The sequence below is a fragment of the Terrapene carolina genome, unplaced genomic scaffold (genome assembly GCF_002925995.2).
Source record: "Terrapene carolina triunguis isolate 2854851 unplaced genomic scaffold, T_m_triunguis-2.0 Scaffold18, whole genome shotgun sequence".
NCBI classification, from domain to species: Eukaryota; Metazoa; Chordata; order Testudines; family Emydidae; genus Terrapene; species Terrapene triunguis.
The window spans coordinates 7882314-7904480 of NW_020664369.1; the positions used below are offsets into that span (position 1 = coordinate 7882314).

A 22167-nucleotide genomic window follows, 5' to 3' on the forward strand; every position below is an offset into this window, starting at 1 on the left:
TACATAAATAGGCTTTGGTCTGATTAGAGGAAAGGAATACATTAAAATAATTTAAAGGTATTAAAAAGCATTTTGCTTCAGTAGCTTTATAACATCTAGTTTTATTTTATCTTATTTTTGTTATGTTTCTATTCAATAAAAATAGCTGTGTTCAGTGATAAACTACTTTTATGTGTTTTTTTATTTCTTGATTACCAATGCTTACAATGCAAAGAAAATATAAAATAGCACAAGTAAACAAAAGTAACAAATCATAAGTTTCCATTTTATTTTGAACACATTGTGTGTCAAAAACGTGAAGCATTTTTAAAAACTTGCAATGTTTTTGATTGATTTTTAATTAAAGAAAAACATTAAAGGGAACATTTAAAGGAGTATTTCTTGTTTACTGTCTTTATCAGTGAAGAGCAGCCTTTGTAGTGTTTGAAAGCTGGTGCATTAAAAATCAATTTCAAGTCTTCAAAGCTATAAACTCTTCCTTGCTTTGTAGATATATACTGTTTTTAAAACCATTCAGAGTACACTTGACAATTGAATTAAAAACAAAAGGTAAATAATGGCTTCATCAAAATTTTGAAGGATTTTAATGTATTTTTAATAATAGCTAAGGATCTTTATATATAACTGACGTGAATCACAATTTGTAGTTTTTAAATGAATAATTTGTTCCTAAAGACAATAATACTTAGTCTTTTATTTATACATTTTGTTTTCAACTTTCATTCGTGGTGTTTTTTGTATTTTAATGAACATCATGACTCAAACACAGAGAATGTCAGTCAATATCTTTACTTACTATATTTCTGCCTGGATCATTACTGATTGCTAAGCAACCACTTATGGGTAGAATTGTTGTGGCTACAATTCAATAAAAACTGAGCAAGAGTACACAAAATCGCATTAGGAACTGTCATAACTGCTAGAAATTTAATTGTATAAAACTGCAAAGGTCATTTAATTTGGAAGAGAGTTGCCATAAAACGCTAAAACACAAAGATTGTTAACTTAAATGGTCTTTTATAGCTTTCTTACTGCACCCTAAATTCAACACTTGGATCCTACTTGCACAACGTTATGAGAGTTTTTTCCTTAATTTAGTGGATCAGGATCATGCCCTTAATCTGTTTATGATTAACTCTAAGATCTGTGAAGATTAACCTCCTTAGATATAACAACTCCTTAGATAGAACAACTGCACTGGTATTACAGGTCAAAAGGCCTGATTCTGCAAATACTTATTCAGCAAAGTGTTTTAACTTATGAGAATAGATCAGTGGTGGGCAACCTGCTGGCCGCACACGGCCCGTCAGGGTAATCCGCCGGTGGGCCACCAGGCAGTTTGTTTACATTTGCACAGCCACCTGCAGCTCCCAGTGGCCGTGGTTCGACGTTCCCAGCCAATGGGAGCTGCGGGAAGCAGTGGCCAACACGTCTCTGTGGCCTGCGCCGCTTCCCGCAGCTCCCATTGGCCTAAACGGCGAACCACGGCCACTGGGAGCTGCCGGAGGCCGTGCAAATGTAAACAAACTGTCTGGCGGCTCACCAGCGGATTACCCTGATGGGCTGCGTGCGGCCTGCGGGGCGTAGGTTGCCCACCACTGGAATAGATCAATTGAATCAAATGTGATCACTTGTGAGTGAAATTGCTCATGTGTAAATATATGTAGAATTGGGCCCAGAATTTGTGATTCTTTATTATCAGCATCCCTCCCTGTGGCATCTCCCAAAATTGAATCCAAGCTGCAAAAACTGATCATTTAACTTTCCCTCAAACTGCATTCTGTAATACTCTATTGAGATAATCCTGATGACTGAATATTTGATAGTTTTTGCTGTTTTGCATACACTTGTGTAATTTGATATGCAGATTTGAAGATCATAAAAACAATCTTGCTTTGATGATCATGAGCAAGATTATCCAGCCACAGCTGTAAAGTACCCAGTGTGTTCTTTACTGATCTCATCATCATTTCACTGGATCAGATGACAATAAGAATATAGTGGAATTCAGAGTGCTTGGGAAATAGTGGATTTAAAAGCTTTAAAAATGGCAATCAAGAAAACCCTAGAAACTGTTTCAATATCTAGGCCACACTTCAAACAAAATAAGTGTGTGTGTGTGTGTGTGTGTGTGTGTGTGTGTGGTGGGGAAGAGGATGCAATGTGTTTCAAAAAGAGATATCTACAGGTTGAATGGAAAAGAATGTGAGTTAACAATGCACCTTTAATGGCTTTTTTGTATGTATTACATGACCTGTAAAGAACAGTTAAGCAGTCCTGGAGAAGATGTTGTCAGTCTGTACCCTCTTGCAACAAACGAGAAAGCATCAGGTTTAGAGGCAGATTCTGTTGTCATGTTTTCCTGGGGCAAAAGTGTAATGAAGGAACAGCCTCCCTTTCTACTGCATAGTTGCAGTTAAACATCCTGCTTAAAACTGTGTATTCAACTATCAACCTTCAGTATTGAGAATAATGATGAAGAGGCGGTATAAATCATGTGGAATGTGAAATAATCAGCACTCAATCAGTTTTATTAACAGCATTAGGTATTAAAAACACACGGTAATTTGCATCTCCGTAGCTTCAAGGTAAGGAACAAATCAGTCAACTATGTAGGCAGTGGGTAGAAAAGGGGGAAAACAAAATGTTTTATGATGTTTCTTTTGAAGTATAGTCCTTTCTTTATGTAAGTCCATAAATGTATTCTATCTGTTTAAGCCACCTGTAGCTCCTTTTCAGGCCTAGCAGAATAGAATGTTGAATAGTGATAAAATTAACTGGATGGATTTGTTTATTATTTATTCATTGACCACCATTATATATGAAGTCTCTTCAACAGTATACATCTCATTAACACAGTAATGTGATTGTCATGAAATAAAGATTTCTTCAGAAGTAAAGTAAGCAATTTTAAATGCCTGTGTGTTTCTGCTTCCAGAATCTTGGATAGAACTTTTAAGCTCCGCTCATTTAAATATTTATACACCAACATCTTCCCTGCATCCCCTCCACTTTGATTTTTGGCAGAACAATCCTAATAATTAGTGGCTAGCTTTCCAGATCTTGACCTGCTCTGTAAGGCTACTGTTTATCCTTGAATGAAGTTAAAACAAGAGAAAACTGCTACGGTTAAACAAATGCAAGCTGCAGGAATTTTGGCTGGTATTGGCAAATATCTATTATGGATTGCTTGCAGTTGTGTTAGTCTTGCTGATACCAATAAATGAAGAAATGGGTACCCATGCTGAGTAGCAAGAGGAGGAGAGAATACATTTAAAGGAGACTTTTTGTTCTGATTTAAATTTTGAGCAATAGGTTTTCTACAGTATTTTATAATCAAGACAATTACATAGTAATTTGGGTTAGAATACATGCCCAGTTCCCTATCTCAAAACCCAATTTGTTACCACCTGTGGCTATTTCTATTAAAAAAAGAAACATAATTACTATGAGTCTCAGCAGTCTAAGAGTAAATTTTTGCAATTACAATACCTCCCTTGGGCAGATATGTGAAAATGGCAGATTAATTCCTGCCAGGGTCTGTCTGTTCCTTGTGAATTTTTAGGGTTGCTAGTGGTTTGGTATAGTCTACTTATTACACTGGTACTGTTTGTAATGTTGTGGATAAAGTTAAGTCAGCACTTCCATTATAAATCTCTAGAAATAAGGCTCTATAGCACTGCCATAAAAATTCTCTACAAATTGAAACTTGACATATAAGGTCTCAGGCAAGGAGTGAGAACCCAATTCTGCTTGCATGGGAAACTGATAGGAGTTTTGCCAGTAGAGTTTACTTCAGTAGAAAGAGGATTGGTATATATGTTGTTATTTTATCCCTGACCAGATTTAAAAAAAAAAAAAAAAGTTTAGTTTTACTACAATAGCTGGATCGTTCTTAGAGTCATATAGTAACATTGATGGAGTAGTGTGTGAACTGAAGGGCCACATATTGCCTTTAGGATTTTTTGTTTTGTCCACAATGGCACACGGACTAACATGTTTCTTTAGAGTGGAATGTCTGTGGGCCATCAGGACCAGATCCTGAAACATCCACCTGAGTTACTCATGTGGGGTAGTCTTATTCAAGTCCTAATGACCTTTACTTACCTGAGTAAAGTTACTTGTGTGCATAGGTATTTTCAAGATTGGGTGCTTAGGCTCATAGCCTGTAAACAGCTTTGCGCAGATGACCTCTTGCCTCCAAACGGAGCCCTTGTTGAAGTCAGTGTGGCTGCACATGGGCTCATGAGTCCACCTGCAGGGAGCAGCATTAGCCTGTGTTAGAGATTAGTGCCTTATGAGCGTTCAAAGAGAGCAATTTAAGGAACCTTAATGTGTCCATTTTCCTTACATCCATGTGTTGTGTGTGTGTGTGTGTGTAATTTTATTTTTTATTGCTGTTGTGATTTGGGATTTTTTTTAAAGTCAGAAGAATTGTTTGTTTCAACTCTCAACTGATTTTATGGCATTTTTCTGACTTGGGCATTGTCACAAACACAGCAGGTTGGAATGGCTTCCTTAGAGCCTTTACAGCCCATTAATTGAAAATCCATGGGAAAAAAATAGGTTTATACATCACACCACAATATCAATTGATTTATTTATTCTTGATTAAAGCATCCATATGATGTCTCTGAGTGCCTTGCCATTTAAATAAGATTATAAAATCAAACCACCAATTCAGTCAACTCACGCTCCTACCGAGCAGCTGCTTATAATCAAATATTAACAATCACATATATTGGCCTATACGTCAGTCTCCCATCCCCAGGTGAAACAAATGGGTCCAGCAGCCTGAAAATTGACAAAAATCCATGCTAGTTTGGAATGAGGCAGGAGGGAATTCCAGAATCCCAGGCTCCTTACAGAGAATACCTTTCCAGCTGTCCTCTCTCTACTTTACCAAGTGGCTCTAGCTTCCAAGTCTCCACAACTGTGGCAGTGTATCACATGGGAGAGAGGCAGTCTGAGGTGGGCTGATCCCAAACTATTTAGGGTTTTACAGGTCCAATCCATCACCTTAAAACCTATGGAAGCTCACAGAAAACCAGTGCAGGTTCCAGAACATAGGTGTCATGTGATGTCTTATGTATAAATACACCACTTATCAAGCTAGCTGCTGCCTTTGGTGCTAGTTCCAGTTTCATATATAGCTCCATGTAGAATGCACTGCAATAGGTTAACCTTGAAGTAATAAAGGCATGTATCATGGAGGAAAGATCTGCATCCAGAAATTAAGGCCATACCTTTCTGGGAAGGCATAGATGGTGAAATGCCTTCTTTACCACCACTATTATATTAATGGTAAATTGGACCCAAACCTTGTATTTTACAAAGTGCTTATGTGAAGATACATGACTGTAATGGTTCTAACATTTATTTAAGGACATAACCTCTTGTTAAGTTTGTGCAGGCCTAAATTATTTATCTTATGTCATAGATGATAAAGCAACATCACAAAATTTTACAACTGCAGATGTACGTCACACAGGCATGTGATGCCATCAGATTCGATAATTTGGTGTTCCTTCATTGTGGGTTCAATTTTCAGTTCTGAAGGTGTTTCCATATACAGAGGCTGTGACTCTAACTAGTGCTAGTTCATGGTAATTATACCTATGTGAGAATAGACCATCATATCCATGAACCAAAGTACATGAATAACAACTTTAAAATGTTGAAATAAATAGTTACATGAACCTAAATAAATAGTAACCCGGACAGAAGTAAATAATGTAGATTTCATGGCCTTCAGTGAAGAATTAAGTAAAATTAAAGGCTTAATTTCTGACTGGCTCTGAGAAAATCTTCAGGGGAGGAAAATATTCTGAAAGCTCCTTTACAACTCCTAAAGTACCAAAAGCAGGTGAAGGGCACCAATTTAAAGAAAAGGGCATCTGAAAGAACTGTGGGAAAATGCAGATCTGCCTCTGTATATTTCATAAGTATTGCACTGATAGGCAGGTCCAATGCCCTGCTCATTTGTGTCCTCTGCCCCTAGCAGCATGGCTCTAAAACTATACTATATCATAGATTTCCCCTGGAGACAAAAGCATGGAGTCAGAGTACTAACACCTGTGCAGATTTACATTTGGAAATCTGCTGGGTTTGGAGTAGAACATGTCATATACAGGGTCTGCTCTCTTGGTCATTCATTCCTTATCATCACCCTCAAAAACCCACTGAACCCTAACCATGTGTCTGTGTAGAAGGGCATCTGCAAGTGTGTATGGCGAGGTGGAACATACTGTACAGGAGTTCCTTTACCCATCATTTCACTTGTTAAGAGCCCATTGTAATCTTTTTCCTGCACCTTTGCAGCTTTCTGCAGCATTCAGTGTATATGTATGTGGGGATATAAACCCCTATGTAAGTACTCAGTTCTGCTCCGGCTGAAGTAAAGGGCTGATCCAAAGCATATTGAAGATAGTGGAAAAAAACAGTTTATTTCAGTGGGCTTTGGATAAGGCCTGGTGTGAGTTTTGCCATTGTCTTTAGAGGGAGAGGGAGCAGCCCCAGATTATATAAACAGTATGTTAAGGTGTTGATACAAACTAAATAAAGCTAAGACATTCAAAACAGAATGTTTCTGTTTTCCTCCTATCAGTATACTCTGAGTTCAGGATAGTATACCAATAAAAGGACACATTTTCATCTACCTCCCTACCATATACTGTTGCTTTTATAGATTTTTTTCCCCTAGAAAAAAATGTTTCAGTGCTCTTAGAAAAAGGAAAACAATAGTAGTAAGAATAGGACAAATCCTGAAGTATTTACTTGCTTGAGTGGAAGTTTGAGTAAGAACTTTGGGATTTCATTCAAAATTAAAAATAAAATGCCCCCAGATCAGCATTCACGAGCATTGTAAAACCAGTGTGCATGATAGAAAAATATAAGAAGATTGTTTTCATACTTCCAAGGGAGAGTTGCAAACAGAGGGAGAGGAAGGAGAATATTTTTTTAAATTATGCAAAGATACTTGGACTGTCTCCTTAACTTTTAATATCCTTGCTTTTGTCAGCTTGTATGTAATTTTAATTGGTTTAACTTTCAGTGTTAACATTTAATAAGTAAATCAGGATGACATTGGTATCAAAGTTGATATCAAAGATGTATTATCTCTTTTTGCTTGTGATTCACAAGTCCTAGAGCAAGCTGATACAGTGATAAGGTGGTGGAGATATCATCTAGTCATTTAATTGTAGATGAGTCAGTTAATTGTAGTAAACATAACATCTTGTTCGGAATGCTAAGGTAGATTCAACATGGTGAGAACCATAGATAAAAGATGCATTAAAGCATTTCAAATTCAATCATTAGGTTTCATTGCACCCATCTGCTACCAGAAAATATAATTGGAAACTTGATTCATTGACCTTTAACTGTCATTTTGGACTATGATTTTTAAACCCATATTTTCAAGTCAGAGTTAATTTGATAAGAGCAATGCCCACTACATTTTAATGCAATTATTTTTTGTGCAATTTTAACAAAAAAATATAATCAGGTTTTAATGGTCTGTTGTATATTCTGCTAATCCAGTCAAAGTAATTATTTAATACTTTATGTGGTTAAAAGCAACTAATGTTCAACTTCATTAAGGCTTCTGTTAAATAGGAGGCTTGCTGAACTTTTTACTGTTATTTTATGCACGAACTACTACCTCTTATTAATTATTTCCAGGGGTCCATGTTACACTAAAATTATACTTACAAGCTCCAATCACACCAAGATTATACAGCATGACACAGAGGCTAAATAAGCACTGAAATTACATAGCGCTTCAGGTATTCATTCCTAAAGCATGCTTAGTTTCATAGCCTTTCTTGTATTTTTCCTGGCACAGATGCTGTCTCATACAGGGGGGATAGTACACACACATCCCCTAGCACTTCTGCTACATGTGTGGCACACAGGTAGAGTGTCTTGTAAAATTACAGGGTTACTTAGCACAAGCAGGAAACGTGTTGTGATAAGTGAGCGTGATTTAATGTCCTCTCAGTGATGGTATGCTGTTCTGTTGTCTGAAGTTCATGTGATGGAAAATAATGATTAGACAGGTGTTTCTTCAGCTTGTGGGATCAAATTCCTGAAATATTTTATATAGTGTAGAGACAGATGTACACAACATAACCTTATAATCCCATTTCACAGCTTTTCCAAATACTGGAGAGCTCGATAAATAGAAAGCCGATTATATTGGTAGCATAACTCCATTAATAGGATTCAGATCTACATTATTGACAAGTCAGTGCTGTTAATATGATCCAGTATATTAACTTGACAGGAAAACTAGAACGATAGGATGCATCTGCAGCCTAATTGACAGGGAAGCTCTTTCAAAAGGTTCTTAATGTGTTTTTTATTGACAGTGTGGCTCTAGTAAGTACATACCATTGGTCAACGGTGAAAATATATTGGATACAACTATACTAGTAGGCTAGAGTGTAGTAGTTATTGTTCTGGTTTCCCATACTGCCATCTTAACTTTGATATAAGTCATATCAAGTCCCCTCATAAGAACTTCACAAATACCTCTTAAAGCATCAGTCTCAGCTGCAATGCTCACAGGCATTTGACATGTTGTGAATTATTTTAAATGTGCTCATCTTTTTTTTTAAAATGAATAGAGGCAATACAGAGTAATGTAATAATGTGTCATGAATTTCATTATGTTTATTTATTGATTCTGTTCTGCGATAGCAGAGGCAGAGCTATTGTATTTTCAGCCAGAGCTCTTTATACAGTGTGGTATTTGGCACATCTTTCTATATGCATTTCTTGTGCCTTCTCCAAAAAATAGTTTGTTTTAAAAAGTCATATTACCATTAAATAAATATTTTGATACTATTTTTCCTTCACCTTGTTTATGTTCTCATCAGATGTTCACATCTCATGTGAATGAGGCTCAAAGACCTCCTAGTGGGAAAAAAAAATCCATTATGCAGCAAAGGGAAGCAAGAGTTGGGCCTTCAAAGCATTCCCTCTGATTCCCATTTTAGAAGGAGAGGAGTCATGGACTGAGTGAAGCTGTCACCCTTTCCCCAGTTCTCCTCTTTTTCACGGAGAGAGATTTGGCTGCTAGGTGTCTCTTGCATCTCCTCTTGCAGTGATGGGGAGAAAAAGGGATGTGTTAGTCTGAAAGAGCTTTCCCTCTGAGGAGGGGAAGAATTGATCATGAAGAGATTGCATTCTCTCGTATGTCTTTTATTTCAGATGCGAATTTGGCCAGGATCTGTCCATCCCCTTTCCCATCTATCTTTCACTTTTCCTTTTTACAAGGGCCAGGGGAAAATCTGGCAAGTATTCTTGAGTCTTTTGTGTCTGGTGAATTGCCAAGTACACCATTGGCAGAACTTGGCAAATAAATAATAATACATGGATTGGGAACTGATTTGGCCAGGATAATCTGTGATGCTCCAGTTTATTATATCAGATGGAGAGAATGGTGGATATCGCTCATTCTTTTGTTCTCTGCTTTCCAGGGTAGGTGTGTATATGGGTTTGAAAGTGCAATCCATGGCCTTCCCACAAGAATCCTACTTCCTTTGGGCAAAAGAAATGCATGCTACCAGCAATCTGCAGTCAGTATCCCTACAGCAGAGGCCAGTGGTACACATCTTCACATGTGCCCTTGTTTATTTTTGGTATCATGTGTTTTCTTAATGAAAATGTGTTTTTGCACAATATCGTATGTTATTGGAAAAATCATATAAGCACGCTGTACATTTTCTAATATGGAAACCCACATTTTACAAGTGTAAAGCTTCCCAGCCATGTATATATGTAATATAAAATATACCTCAATGGTGCAATTCCAGAAGGAAATGAGAGCACAGCACATAAGAGGACAATTGTTCCTAGATTTGTCTAAAATGGTTTCACTTTTTATTTCTATCCTCCAAATAGCTAAAATTCTTCATTACTGATTTATGTACAACTCTTTGTTCGCTGTTGGGCCAATACCTTTTGTTAATGGTAAAGGTCTGAGGTTTAAGGTTTTTATACCAAAATAAAAAAATAAGTCTTCAGGCCAAACACACTCAGCAGCAGATTTACCAAGAAATCTTTTCTTTCTCTTTGTGGAAAATTGTACCATGTAGAACATAAACAGTTTCTAACAAAATCAAGACAATTGTCTGTTCTCTCAAAACTAGATTTGGCAGAAAACAGTTCTTTTGTCTTGCAAAGTGATTGCCAGTATGTAAGAGCTCTGTTTCACTGGAAGGAAAATACTTGGAATTAAGGTTTTCAAGAAAAGAATTGGAAGATGCTTGAATTAGATATTAAGTGGCGGTCTGATAAAGGGGAGTGATGTTCCATTTCATTTTCTGCTAATGTTTAATTAAAAAGATGTTAGAGTCAGCAAAGACATTTTGCTTTATTGTAGTTTCAGGTATGAACATCTACATAAAATAGACTTGCATTGAATCACACATTTTGCAGATGTCATGCTTGTTCTTGTAATTCTGAGAAAGATTATGAATATTCTAGTTGCCTAATATTCATAAATCTGATTAATGTTTGTCTTCTTTTTTAGATATTAGAATAAATCTTCTTCTAATATGACAGTTATTTCTGGGCACAATTTGTCAAGAATACTTGAATACCATGTTTCTCAAAATTTTTCTGGAATTGTTTTGTTTTTAGACGTTTATTTTTACAAGGGAGGGAGCTGTTAAGTTGCAAGCTTGAATTTTCTGTCTGATTTTCTAATCATCTTATACAAGCTAATTAGAAACGTACCAATAGTGGATTTCAGTCTGGAGAATTACAGTGTAATAGTGGGCCTAATTTTGTAAAACAGCTTTTAAATTTGCACCTATGATTTTGGAAGTTCTACACATGCACAAACACCCAAATTTGCACCAGTAAAAACCTTTGCATGCACCAATGTGGGATTTTGTGCGCACAAATATTAAGAGGCAAGGTTCAGGTCCCTTTTGGAAATTAAATACTCATGTAAGGGACGTACTGATGTTTCCAACATGGATCCAGATCATACTCTTCTGTCATAATACCCAAGGGAGATGACTCTGGAGGGGAAAATCTCCACAGGTATGATGAAGTTGCCCTATGTTGTCCCACTGGGAAATAGTGGGATGCGTGCAAACCTGGTGGATCCCAGAGGGTGTACCTTTCTCCTGCGAATCTTCCCAAAAGAACAAAACCTCTAGAGACATGGAAATCTTCTTCATTTACAAAACATCAAAAACATTTCATTTCAACTAATGTAGATTTCAGTGCCCACATTCCTCCCTTGCGTGGATTCACAGAAATTAGAAATAGGAGAGACCTCTTAGTTCAGCAAGGCTATCCTCCCCTGCCACTAGAGGAATGTTCACTGTAATACAACATCATCTAGTGCTGTTTCCAGTCTTGTTTAAAATGTTTCAAATGGTGGGGCTTTCATATCTTTCTATAGGAGACTATCCCACTCTAGTGGATCTCATTAGGAAGTTGTTCCTAATATTCAGCCTATTTTTATCTCAATTTCCTCCTTTCCTTTCTCTTAAATAAATCTTTTTGCAAGTAGTAGCTATTGTAAAATTAAATAGTAGAACCTAACCAGTGGACATGAAAATTTCTGGGTCACATGGTTGTGAATTTGGAAATTGAGAATTCTGAGTTCCCCATATGTAAGGAATAAGCAACTGCAGTGTTGGTGTACTGAAATTTATTTCTTCTGAGTTCACAGATCCCAGCTGGTATCACAGAATGTAGATGGGTAGGTGTGTACCATGGCATGCAATTTCGAATTCCATCCAGCCAGCATTTCGTATGACTAATAGCAGAATTTGTATGTGTGTTCTTCATCAGTACTTTATTATCACCATGCTTGATCCCTGTCTAATGCACTGTTAGTTAATTTTACTCAGTGAACATCTTGAATTCCAAATAAAATCTCCAAAATCTGATGCTAAAAAAGCTGTCCTTTGTGGGGTCTTGGTGGGAAGGTGGGTAATGCTATCTGCCTGTTCAATTCTCTGCTGTTGTAATGCCACTGAGTCTTAAAGTTTGACTCTGTTACTCTGGTTGTGTGATACCAGTGGCACTTGAGATTTTATCCTATAGTCCTTACTCAAGTAATTAAAATCCCATTACAGTCAATAAAACTCTATAAATGAGTGTGTTACATGTAAATGAGTTCAAAAGTTAGCAAGGAATATGGGCATACAGTATACCACTAATAATATCTGCAGCTAATAACATGGAAAGGTTTTGGGTAGTCAGAGTGCAACAAAATGCTTTTTGCTGGTGCTAGGTTTTTCAAAAGCCATACATTGCTTAGAACTGCAGCTGTGTGGTATAAAGCGGTATGACTAATACGTCTGCTGAAAATATTTAAGATGAAGTTTGGTCAAAATATTTCGTATCAACTTTCATCAGTATTACATTTTAAATTTTTTTTTTAATGTTTGCTCATTTAGGCTGGGATTGTCAATAGAACCCATGTGAGTTAGGCACCCAAATCATTTAAATCAGTGTGAGTTGGGAACCTGACTCCCTTAAGCACCTTTGAAAATCTCTGCCTCAAAGCTTAATGTTTAGTATTTATTATCAATGGTTACAGTGTATGTAAGGACAGGGGCGGCTCTATGTTTTTTGCCGCCCCAAGCACGGCAGTCAGGCGGCCTTCGGTGGCATGCCTGCGGGCGGTCCGCTGGTCATGCGGATTTGGCGGTGTTTCTGCAGGTGATCTGCCAGTCCCGCCGAAGGCTGCCTGACTGCCACCCTCACAGCGACTGACACGCCGCCCCCCGCGGCTTGCCGCCCCAGACACGCGCTTGCTGCGCTGGTACCTGGAGCCGCCCCTGTGTAAGGATAGTGTATGTAAGGATTTTGTCCTCTAGCTTAGAGTGCCCTGCTGTAGCTCATCATTGGTAGGGAGTTTCCAAGCTTAAGTGGTAAAAGTCTATGTTTCTGGAGTTGAAGGAGTAGGATTTTACACTTAGTTCTGCAACTATACATAGATTATCTAGTAATTGTGTGTGTTCTTTTGTAACAATGGACTTATTGTAGGATGGCACCCAACTGTTTGTTTTTCTGCTAAGTATAATATGAAGAAAATCAGTTGAATTATTATTGAGTTACAGGTCATTAACCTTTACTTTGAATATGGAGCTTCATGGTAGCAGCTCCATAGTTAAGATTGCAATTAGGGTTCCATTATGAACCCTGTTTTTCTTACCCCTTGTAACTTGGCATAGAAAAAGTATTTTCAGCTAAAATTCACTTTAGCATTTAAATTCAAATGTATGTATGCAAAAGAATGTTAGTTTACACACAAAAAAATGAAAATAATGGAAATGGGAAGTAAATAATCAAATACTCACTCCATACAGCCTCTTGAATAAATGTTTGTTCATAAAAGTCACATCTAATATTCAAAAAACAACTTTAACTCTGCTGCCGTATACCGAACTGTCATCCATCTAGCAGGGTTATGCTTTACACCATAACACCTACAACATTAGACATTTTATAACTCTTAGTTCTAAATCCTTTCGCTGCCACCCCACCCTCCAGCTCCTCTGTGATTCTCTGGCAGCAGAAAGCAGACAGCTTGCTCACTCAGTCAACTGGGTTTCCCCTTAAGTAGGCAAATCCCCAGGTGATACAAATCTGGTATAGCCTACTGTATACACCTTGTTGCTATCCCCCTTGGTATTGGAGACTGAAGGGGGTGTGGCCAGAACACACATTGCTCCGAGAATACTGGCAATACTGTTATGGGGCAAGTACAAAACAGTGTAACATGGCTTGCTCTGTCTTGCACCAGTGATCAAATACGTTCAGATGATCCCAGGATTGGAAGGGAAAGATGGAGAAAAGCCATCTAAACCCTTTCCCCAGGTATACCATTGGCACTGGCCCACGGATTACAAATGAAAGTGTAATAATATGTTCTAGACCTACTTTATCTCTCTTCCTTTATATAAGTAAGTAATGTGCAAGCCTTGATGAAGGAAAGGAAATTAATTGTTTATTATTATTATTATTATTAATTTAAATATCATAACCCTGAGTGCCTCGGAGGAAGGAGGGTGAGAAGTTTGCAGAAATGGCCTGTTGTGATTTGGTTATTATCCCTTGGGAGGATATGTATGATTCAGATGGTGTGATGATTGGTGCAGTTCCAAGAATCTAGACAGAAAGTTTGAACAGAATATTACAATGCATGGGCATAGATGTAAGGTGGATTGAGCTAAATGTAATATCTGGCCTGTATCTGTAAGGTAGCATCTTTGACTTTAGGAAGATAAAAAAGGAAATTATATTGAGCTATCCAGTCTATATAAATATACTGGATGAGGTAACTTTGGCTTTTTGCCTCATAGTGGAATGATAGATGGGAACAGTGTTGATTCTGGGTGGTCTCTTGAACATAATAGATCGTTGGGATTAGGAAGAGGCAAATGTCTGATTATTGAAGATAAGAGCAAGAGGTTGGCATCTCTGGCCAATAATAGTTAATAGTGGGATGAGCTGTGATTTGTGAGCAGTGGTAGACTGTTTTCAGAATATATATACTGTAGGTTGGGTAAGTATAAGAGCGTTTCTGGTCTATAGGCTGAGATTGAACAGGATATGGGGGCAGAATTAAGGTTGTTTTGGGGATATGTTATGTGGTATTTAACGTGAACATTTAAGAGAGAACATAAGTATTTACTTTTACAGTTTATCTGCCTTCCCCCATTCCATTATTTTTATTTTAATTCCTTTAAATAACTAATTTTTAAAACTGTACTATTCATTGATATATGTACATTACAGCCTGCATGTTAAGTAGCAAGCTTAATAGAAATAAAAAGCTAACAGAGGCTTTTTTTGATAGTAGATATTAAGGATCAGGTTTCAAAAGGGCCAAGCACCAAACTGCTTCTGTTTAGGCATCTAAATGAAGTGGCTGGATTTTCAAAAGTGCTCAACTCCCTACAGCTCCTACTGTGAGCACTTTTCAAAATCTAGCCTCAATAGTGAGAACTGAGCACTTCTGAAAATCTGGTCCTAAGAGACTTGCCTAAGGTCACAAAAAAAGCCAATGAAAGAGCTGGGATTAGAACCCATAATTCCAAAGTTCCAGTTCTCTAGACTACATTTTCTTAGGTTATACCTAAGAATATGATATTTCCCACAACAGAATTCCCTTTTACCTTCTAACATCTGAATAAAATCAGTTGCTATATGCATATATAAACCCCTATATTTGAAAAGCACTGTGAAGATTTGAGGCTACAACAATGAATTGGAGACATAAATCTAAAACATTTTATTTTGAAAAAAGAGGAGAAAAAGTCTGATTCTATTGTCAGACATATGATTTGCATTGCTACGCCTCTTAAAAGAAAACTCTCACATGTGCAAAATCAGATTATTTTTAAATCAACATACACAGTGTGGTGCATTTCAAATCTGAAATTTGAAACTGCTTCAAATGTTAATACAAAATGCCTGGTAATACTGTACCAGCTGTCTGTGCCAAAGAGTTAATAAGCAGTAAGGGGGAAAAAACCCACAGAATAAATACTCTTCTTTAATTAGTGGGTGAGAGAATGTAGTTTTCCCCCCCAAATAATCTGTAGTTTAAAAAAAACCCACCACAAGTTATATAGCTAAGTTTATTTTGCATATACTGGGAGACTGATAGATGTTTGATAGTTGGTTGCAGCAAGTAACTTAGAAGAATAGATTTCAGATGTAGGGTCACATTCTCCCAAACTTCCCATGCACCCTACAAACGGCAGCAAATCATTCTTATTACAGTGGGTCTTCATCAGTTGCACATAACAATAAACAAACCTAAGAAATTAAGTTGGGAGCGAATAGGGAAAACAAATATTTAAGAGACTAGTCATTTATGTAAACACTTGTCCTGCAACATTAAACCTTACCTTGGGCCTTCTGCTTCGTTAATTGAGTGCTCCCTGTGTTACTGATACTTATGCGCTAGATGCTGTTCCAGAACTCATTGCTGCGGAGCATAATGGCGTGATATGAAGTGTTTCAGAAAACAGTAGAAGCTTTGTCGCTAAGTCAGCTGCAAGAAGAAGTGACGTGTATGAATGTATAGTATATGGTGTTTTATGAAAGATACAGTCTCTTTCTCTCTCTTTCACCAAAAGAACTGTAGTTGATGATACAAGGGGAATTCAGTTCCCTTTGGCAGAACTCCATGTCAGTCTGGATGCTGTAAATACTCCTGTTCTACAGTTACTTAGCTCATACTGCTAAAAATACACTAGTCACAGACTTTATAAAATATCTTCTTTTTAAAAAATGTTTGGCAACAACAATCATTTAATGTTATTGTGTGCATGCATTCCCTATTGTTCAGAAACAGCTATTAATACTGATGAGAATGAATTAGAGAGACAAAATCAAATATATGCATAATGCTTGCATTTGTTTCCAGTAATATTTAAAAGAAAAGACCCATAAACCACAAACACAAAGATTCTTAAACTGTTTTTTTGCAATTCAAAAGCAATGTACTAGTTTAAATGAAATTGTATTCAGCAATAAAGGCGTCAGAATCCCAGTAGATGATGTAACTATGTTAAAAATGAGTATTATTGAATAATCCACTTTTGTAAGATGCAAAAATTGGGTAATTTTTTCTTTCCTCTCTAATAACCATCAGTCTTAATATCTAACTAATGAAAAAACATAAACAGTGTCATCTGTCAGGTTACTGACAGAGAATACCACTTATTGGAGCCTCATTGTTTACTTTAGCAGGTAATTTGTGGACCGGAATCATTTAATTGTTCTGAGTACATAATTACATGCCAGCATTTTCCAATTTAATTAAAATGTACAAATCTGAAGATTAAGGGATTTTTTTGAATTATTAATCATTTCTCCTCTAGGAAATCTTGTTGCTCTGCAGGAGATTTGTCCAGTGTACAACTATACGTATTTTTTTCCTTCTCTTTCACAGACAGACAATTTTCCCGCAGAGCCCAATTACATGGGCAGCAGGCAGCAGTTTGTTCAAAGGTAAGGCCTATTAAATAACTTTCTCGGCTTCCCCATTTGCATTCTTGTCAAAATTGCTTTGCCAGAGAGTACAATTCAAATTGGAACAAGTAAATACAACTCTCTCTCTTTTTTTTAAATATGTATTTCAGTAGCTCCACGTTCAAGGACCCAGAAAGAGCCAGCTTGAGGGACAGCGGGCATGGGGACAGTGATCAGGCTGACAGTGACCAAGACACTAACAAAGGCTCCTGCTGTGACATGTCTGTTAGGGAGGCACTCAAGATGAAAACTACTTCAACTAAAAGCCAGCCACTTGAGCAAGGTGAGTGAAGCTTCCAATGCCTACAAAGTGTAAAGCTTAAGCAATCATTATAAACCTATTAGTGCTACAGTTGGAGTTTATCATGGTGGAATAGCCCATTGATAATACTATCAGATGAAACAGTAAATCTTGGCCCAGAGCAAAGAATGTTCAATATCTTTAAGTATAAACATGAAACTGCAATAGCCTTTTTTTTATTCCAAAGAAGATTTAAAAAATCATTAAAAATTAGTATTTTTCCAAAACTATTAGAGTATACTTTGTTTGCATGGACATTTCCATAAATGTATAGTGTACAGTCTTTCTGCCTAGGCATGCCTTGAAAATTGAAATTAGATATGATTACAACAACAGACAAAATAACATCCAGTCATTTCCATTCTTTACATAGTTTGGAGTGAGGTTTAAGAAAAGACCTGGGATATCAGGGGGGAAAAAAAACAAAAAACTGGATCAGAAGAAATTTTCAGTTCATGGCTATATTTTCCTATTTGTAACATTGACTTCACTATTCATTGCAATATAAGAAGCGAAGTGTCAAATAATGGCATCATATGATTTTCAGTATAATCATTTCATTCACACCCTAAGAAAGACGCAGATAAGTGTCTGTGAAGCTGCTACAATGATTTATACTAGGACAGCGGCAATGCTCTATAAGCATACATTCTGATAAATAAGCATGTTTATTGCCTCAAAGTCTGTGTCCAATTCATTTTTTTTATGCCTTTTCACTAATTATATCTTCTATTTCAAAAGAAATATGACATTTCCTAACAATGTCAGCCAAACTGAATGCTCCAGCATCATGTGTGTTTGTGTGTTTTGTTTGTAGTCTCAAAAGCAATGAGGAAATGAACAAATGAATTCTTTTGAATTTACTGTCACATATCTGTTAGTCATTTTACTCTGTTGTGTGGAAAGTGATTCACAATGTTAAGGATATTTAAAAATTGATTAATTAAGTCATTCTTAATGAGAAGCTATATTTATAATTAAGCAGAAATACATTATAAGCTTTTTATTAATTGGTGATTAATTGGAACTAGATTTTTGCCTCTAGCACAGTCTGATCTGTAGCACATTCATCAGCAAATACATGCTCTACTTCATTTTTCTGATCATGTTGAGATTGCAATATAATTTTTGTTGTGTACAATATTTATAATGCTGCAGTATAATTTATTCTGTGTGTATTGGAGGGTTGACCTCATACAAGGCCTTGTTTTCCAAGTAATAAATGCCAGAAAGATTATTTTTTTCCCTGACCTTTTACCACAGTGACTCTGCTTATAATTGGACATTGATCTGTATAAAGATGCAGTGCTGGACTTTTTTTAAAAAAAAAAAGAAACTGTTTGAACATGGATCTAAGTTTCTCAGTTTTTGTATAGAAAACAGAGGACAGGGTCTCCAGGCTTCAACATAACAGGTAACCTGAAAGTACAATGGAATTCCAAAAGACTAAAAAAAAGTAGAATTAGGAAAGTTATGTTCTAATAATCTAAACAAAACAGGTGCATTTTTAGAAAAGGGTTAAAAGACAGTTTGTATTGCATTTTGTGCAGCAACATGTTATACACATCAACCCAGGTACAGGTCAGATTACAAAAAGACTAGTAAACAAATTTAGTCAACCATTTGTATTGCTTATTTTTGTAATAATGCAAAGAGCTATTCAGAAGTTTGCATTTGTCATCATATCTGGATGAGGGGTCCTATTAATCAAAAAACTACTCATGCAATTGGCTCATATTACTTCCTCAGTTTCTTTTTATACAGAAATTGAACTATGAATGTTAAGTGCAATCTGTTGCTGAATATCAGCAGGAAGCATTTAGGTAAATCTGTTTTGGGGGGTTTTACACAATAAATAAAATGTAAACATAGAGATGGCAAAGGGAGCTATTTTTCAAATGTAATTAAAAAGGGTAATGATATTCATTTGTTGTTTCCTGTGAGTTCTTCAGTAACAAAATGGATGGTAGAGTTATGTAGACTAAGGTTCCAAACCTTCACTGAACTTCATATGGACACACAGGTTCATCCATGCAGAGATCATTGCAGGAATGAAGCCCAAAAGCCAAATTCTCTTCCTACCGAATCAATGATTGTTTTACTGTTGATTTTAATGCAAGCAGTATTGGGCTCAATAATTGTACCTGCACCAGTGTATTCTTTCTCTTCAGAAAATAGGTTTTGTTTTTTGAATGAAAAGGCTAGTTTGTGGAGGAGACGTATGACAAGTAAGATAGTGAAAGAAAATGGTCTTGTTTTCCATAAAGAAAAATTGACTTCCAGGGTAAAGGAAATGGAAGAGTGGCCAAAAACCAGCTGTATAGACCAGAGCTCAAAGTGGTAGCAGAATTACTGGCTCTGTCATCATTCTAGTTTGCACTCAAGGATGGAAAACCATCAATTTGTAACAAAAAATTAAGCCAGGTGGGGTTTGTTTAAATAGATTTAAAATGCTGTTGCTTTTGTTGATCTGAGGTCAATTAGAATTATTAGGTGTTCAGCACTTTTTAATACCAGACGGTGCTTAAATGGATTCAGGAACCTAATGTTAGGGTTTTGAAACTGTTGGCCTGAGTTTGTGTCTGCAAACTTTTGTATATAATTTCCAAGCATTCCTATCTGAAGTGTAGCTCCTGGCCCAGCCATGGTAGCAGCAGCGGGAACACTAGTGTGAACTGGTTACTGATATGTTAACAACTGTGTCATCTAACCTGGCTCAGAGCAGGTCTAAATGACAGGGTGGTTAAATGTCAGTGGTTGATCTACACTTATGCTACCACCTGTACAGCCACACAGTGGTAGCAAAATGGGAAATTTTATGAAAAAAATGTCTAGGGTAGAAATAGCTTCTGGCTGGATATGGGGATCTGCGCAACCCACTCACTTCTCGGCTTCCACCAAAGGAAAGAAACAGTGGTGAGCAAAGCCCCAATACATCTGCTGTTGAGAAAGTTTGATTTTGAAGGGGAAGTCTACAGATGGCACTTTTTGTTTTGCGCTGGCTGAATACTATTAAATATGGGAGAAACTGCAAATGAGGGAATTTTTATCAAAACTAGACATTTGGCCTCAATGGAAAAAAAAACACACACACTTTTAAAAAAGTCACTGGAACAATAAGTCTTGTGTACTAAACAAGCATGTCTCCATTCAGTTATTTCAGTGACGCCATCCTGCTGTATACTTCAGTCCTCTCTTTCTATAAAAATGTCTAGCTGTCTTTTAAACTTATTTACACTATCTGATTCGCTATTCTTACTAAGCAACTTATTCAATATGCTTATGGTTTTGCCAGAATTTTTTGTTTATGCCTCATTTTTAGGTTGTATCCCTGAGTTATTTTAACCCTTTCACCAGACAGGACAGTTTGAACTCATTCCCTTTGTTAAACACTTTTAACAGCTTTGAATAGTTCCTGTTAAGTTACTTTGAAACTCTTTGCTGCTCCAACTGAAATAGCTCATAGTATTTTTTTTCAATAGTATTTTTTAAATACCGGAATCATCCTTTTGGATACCTATGGTTTAAACATAAGGGCAATAATATATTTTCCTCCATTTCTAAATGGTATCTAGAAAATGGCTAGTACAATAGCAAAATAATTTGTATTCCATCCTTCTGTTAGTGCATCCTAGAAATCTATTTTCCATTTCTTGCAGCTATCCACAAAGCTGGATTTTTTTCTAATAACCCCTAAATCCTTTTCCTGGTTAGAATGCTGCAGGATTTCTATTTCATTTCTATTTTGGTTTACATCCTGTGTTTTTCCTACTTTTTCCTACATAAAACTATTTTTTTATTTTATTGTCAAAATTACTTTTGAGATCAAGTCTCTCTGAATCTGATAGCCTTGCTCAATATTTGCTGTGACACAAGGTGTGGTATCAGAATTTCAAATATATGGTATCAAAGTTTGCTTTTCATCCACACCTCACAGGAGGAGTTTGCATAAATGCTGTTGCCTAGTTAACAATAACTTTATTCTTGAGAGAAAAGAAAGGACAGAGGAGCCTCCTGAGAGGAAGATTAGAAGGAAATTCTTCAAGATTCATGTCAGAGACTCCTTTAAACCCTATAATCTGCTTGCCAGGTTTCTCTGCAAGAGGGTACAGTTTTGCCCTAATTTACACAACACAGCTAACCAGTATAAAAGGGGCAAAATGAACACCCAAGAAAAATAAGAGATACTAAAGCATCAACTCCAAAATATAATACTTCTTTCTACTTACAACAAAAATACATATGCATCTTAACTGAAGTAGGCCTACCTGCAACATTCTTATAACAAAAACATTATCAGTGTTTTAACATCTGAAAGAATATTCTGAACTCTTGAGTTTGTCCACAGAACAAAGTCCCTTAAAGTTTGTTGTAGCTTATTTGTTGATTTTTTCCCACTCTTTGAGCAAGAGTGTGATAATTTATTCTTAAAATCCAGTATTCTGCATTGATTCCCCAATAGTAAGCATGAGATTATCAGAATTTTTAACCAAGAATTTTTCTGATCTCCCCCTTGACAGCCTTGTCACAATTCCTGAGGTCCCCAGGATAATTAAAAGCCATTGGGATCTATTTAATTGACTGAAAATCAGCCCTTGATGGTCAGTGAGGAAAGATCAGGCACAATTCTGTTCTGCTCTCTGACACCATCACCAATGCTTTTTGTGCCATTTGGAATGATGGGTTGTTATACAAGTGCATTAATTTAATGAGATATCCAAACAAGAAGATTGTGGAGAAATTCCTTTTCACAGTTTGGTGATTGCCTCTGCTGAGAAACTGATTCAGTTTGGGAGTCCCCCAAAAACTGACACAACCTATGAAATATTTTGTTCAACATT

General features: G+C 36.6%; 1 protein-coding gene across 2 annotated transcripts in view; it reads left to right on the forward strand.

Annotated features, from left to right (window-relative positions):
• LOC112110490 (protocadherin-17) overlaps nt 1-22167 on the forward strand; it is a 95431-nt gene that overhangs the window by 11435 nt on the left and 61829 nt on the right. For both annotated transcript variants that reach the window (XM_024205510.2, XM_024205511.2), the window contains exons 2-3: nt 16946-17004; nt 17136-17308. In XM_024205510.2, the coding sequence (XP_024061278.2) occupies nt 16946-17004; nt 17136-17308 (232 nt within the window). The remainder of the gene's footprint in view (nt 1-16945; nt 17005-17135; nt 17309-22167) is intronic.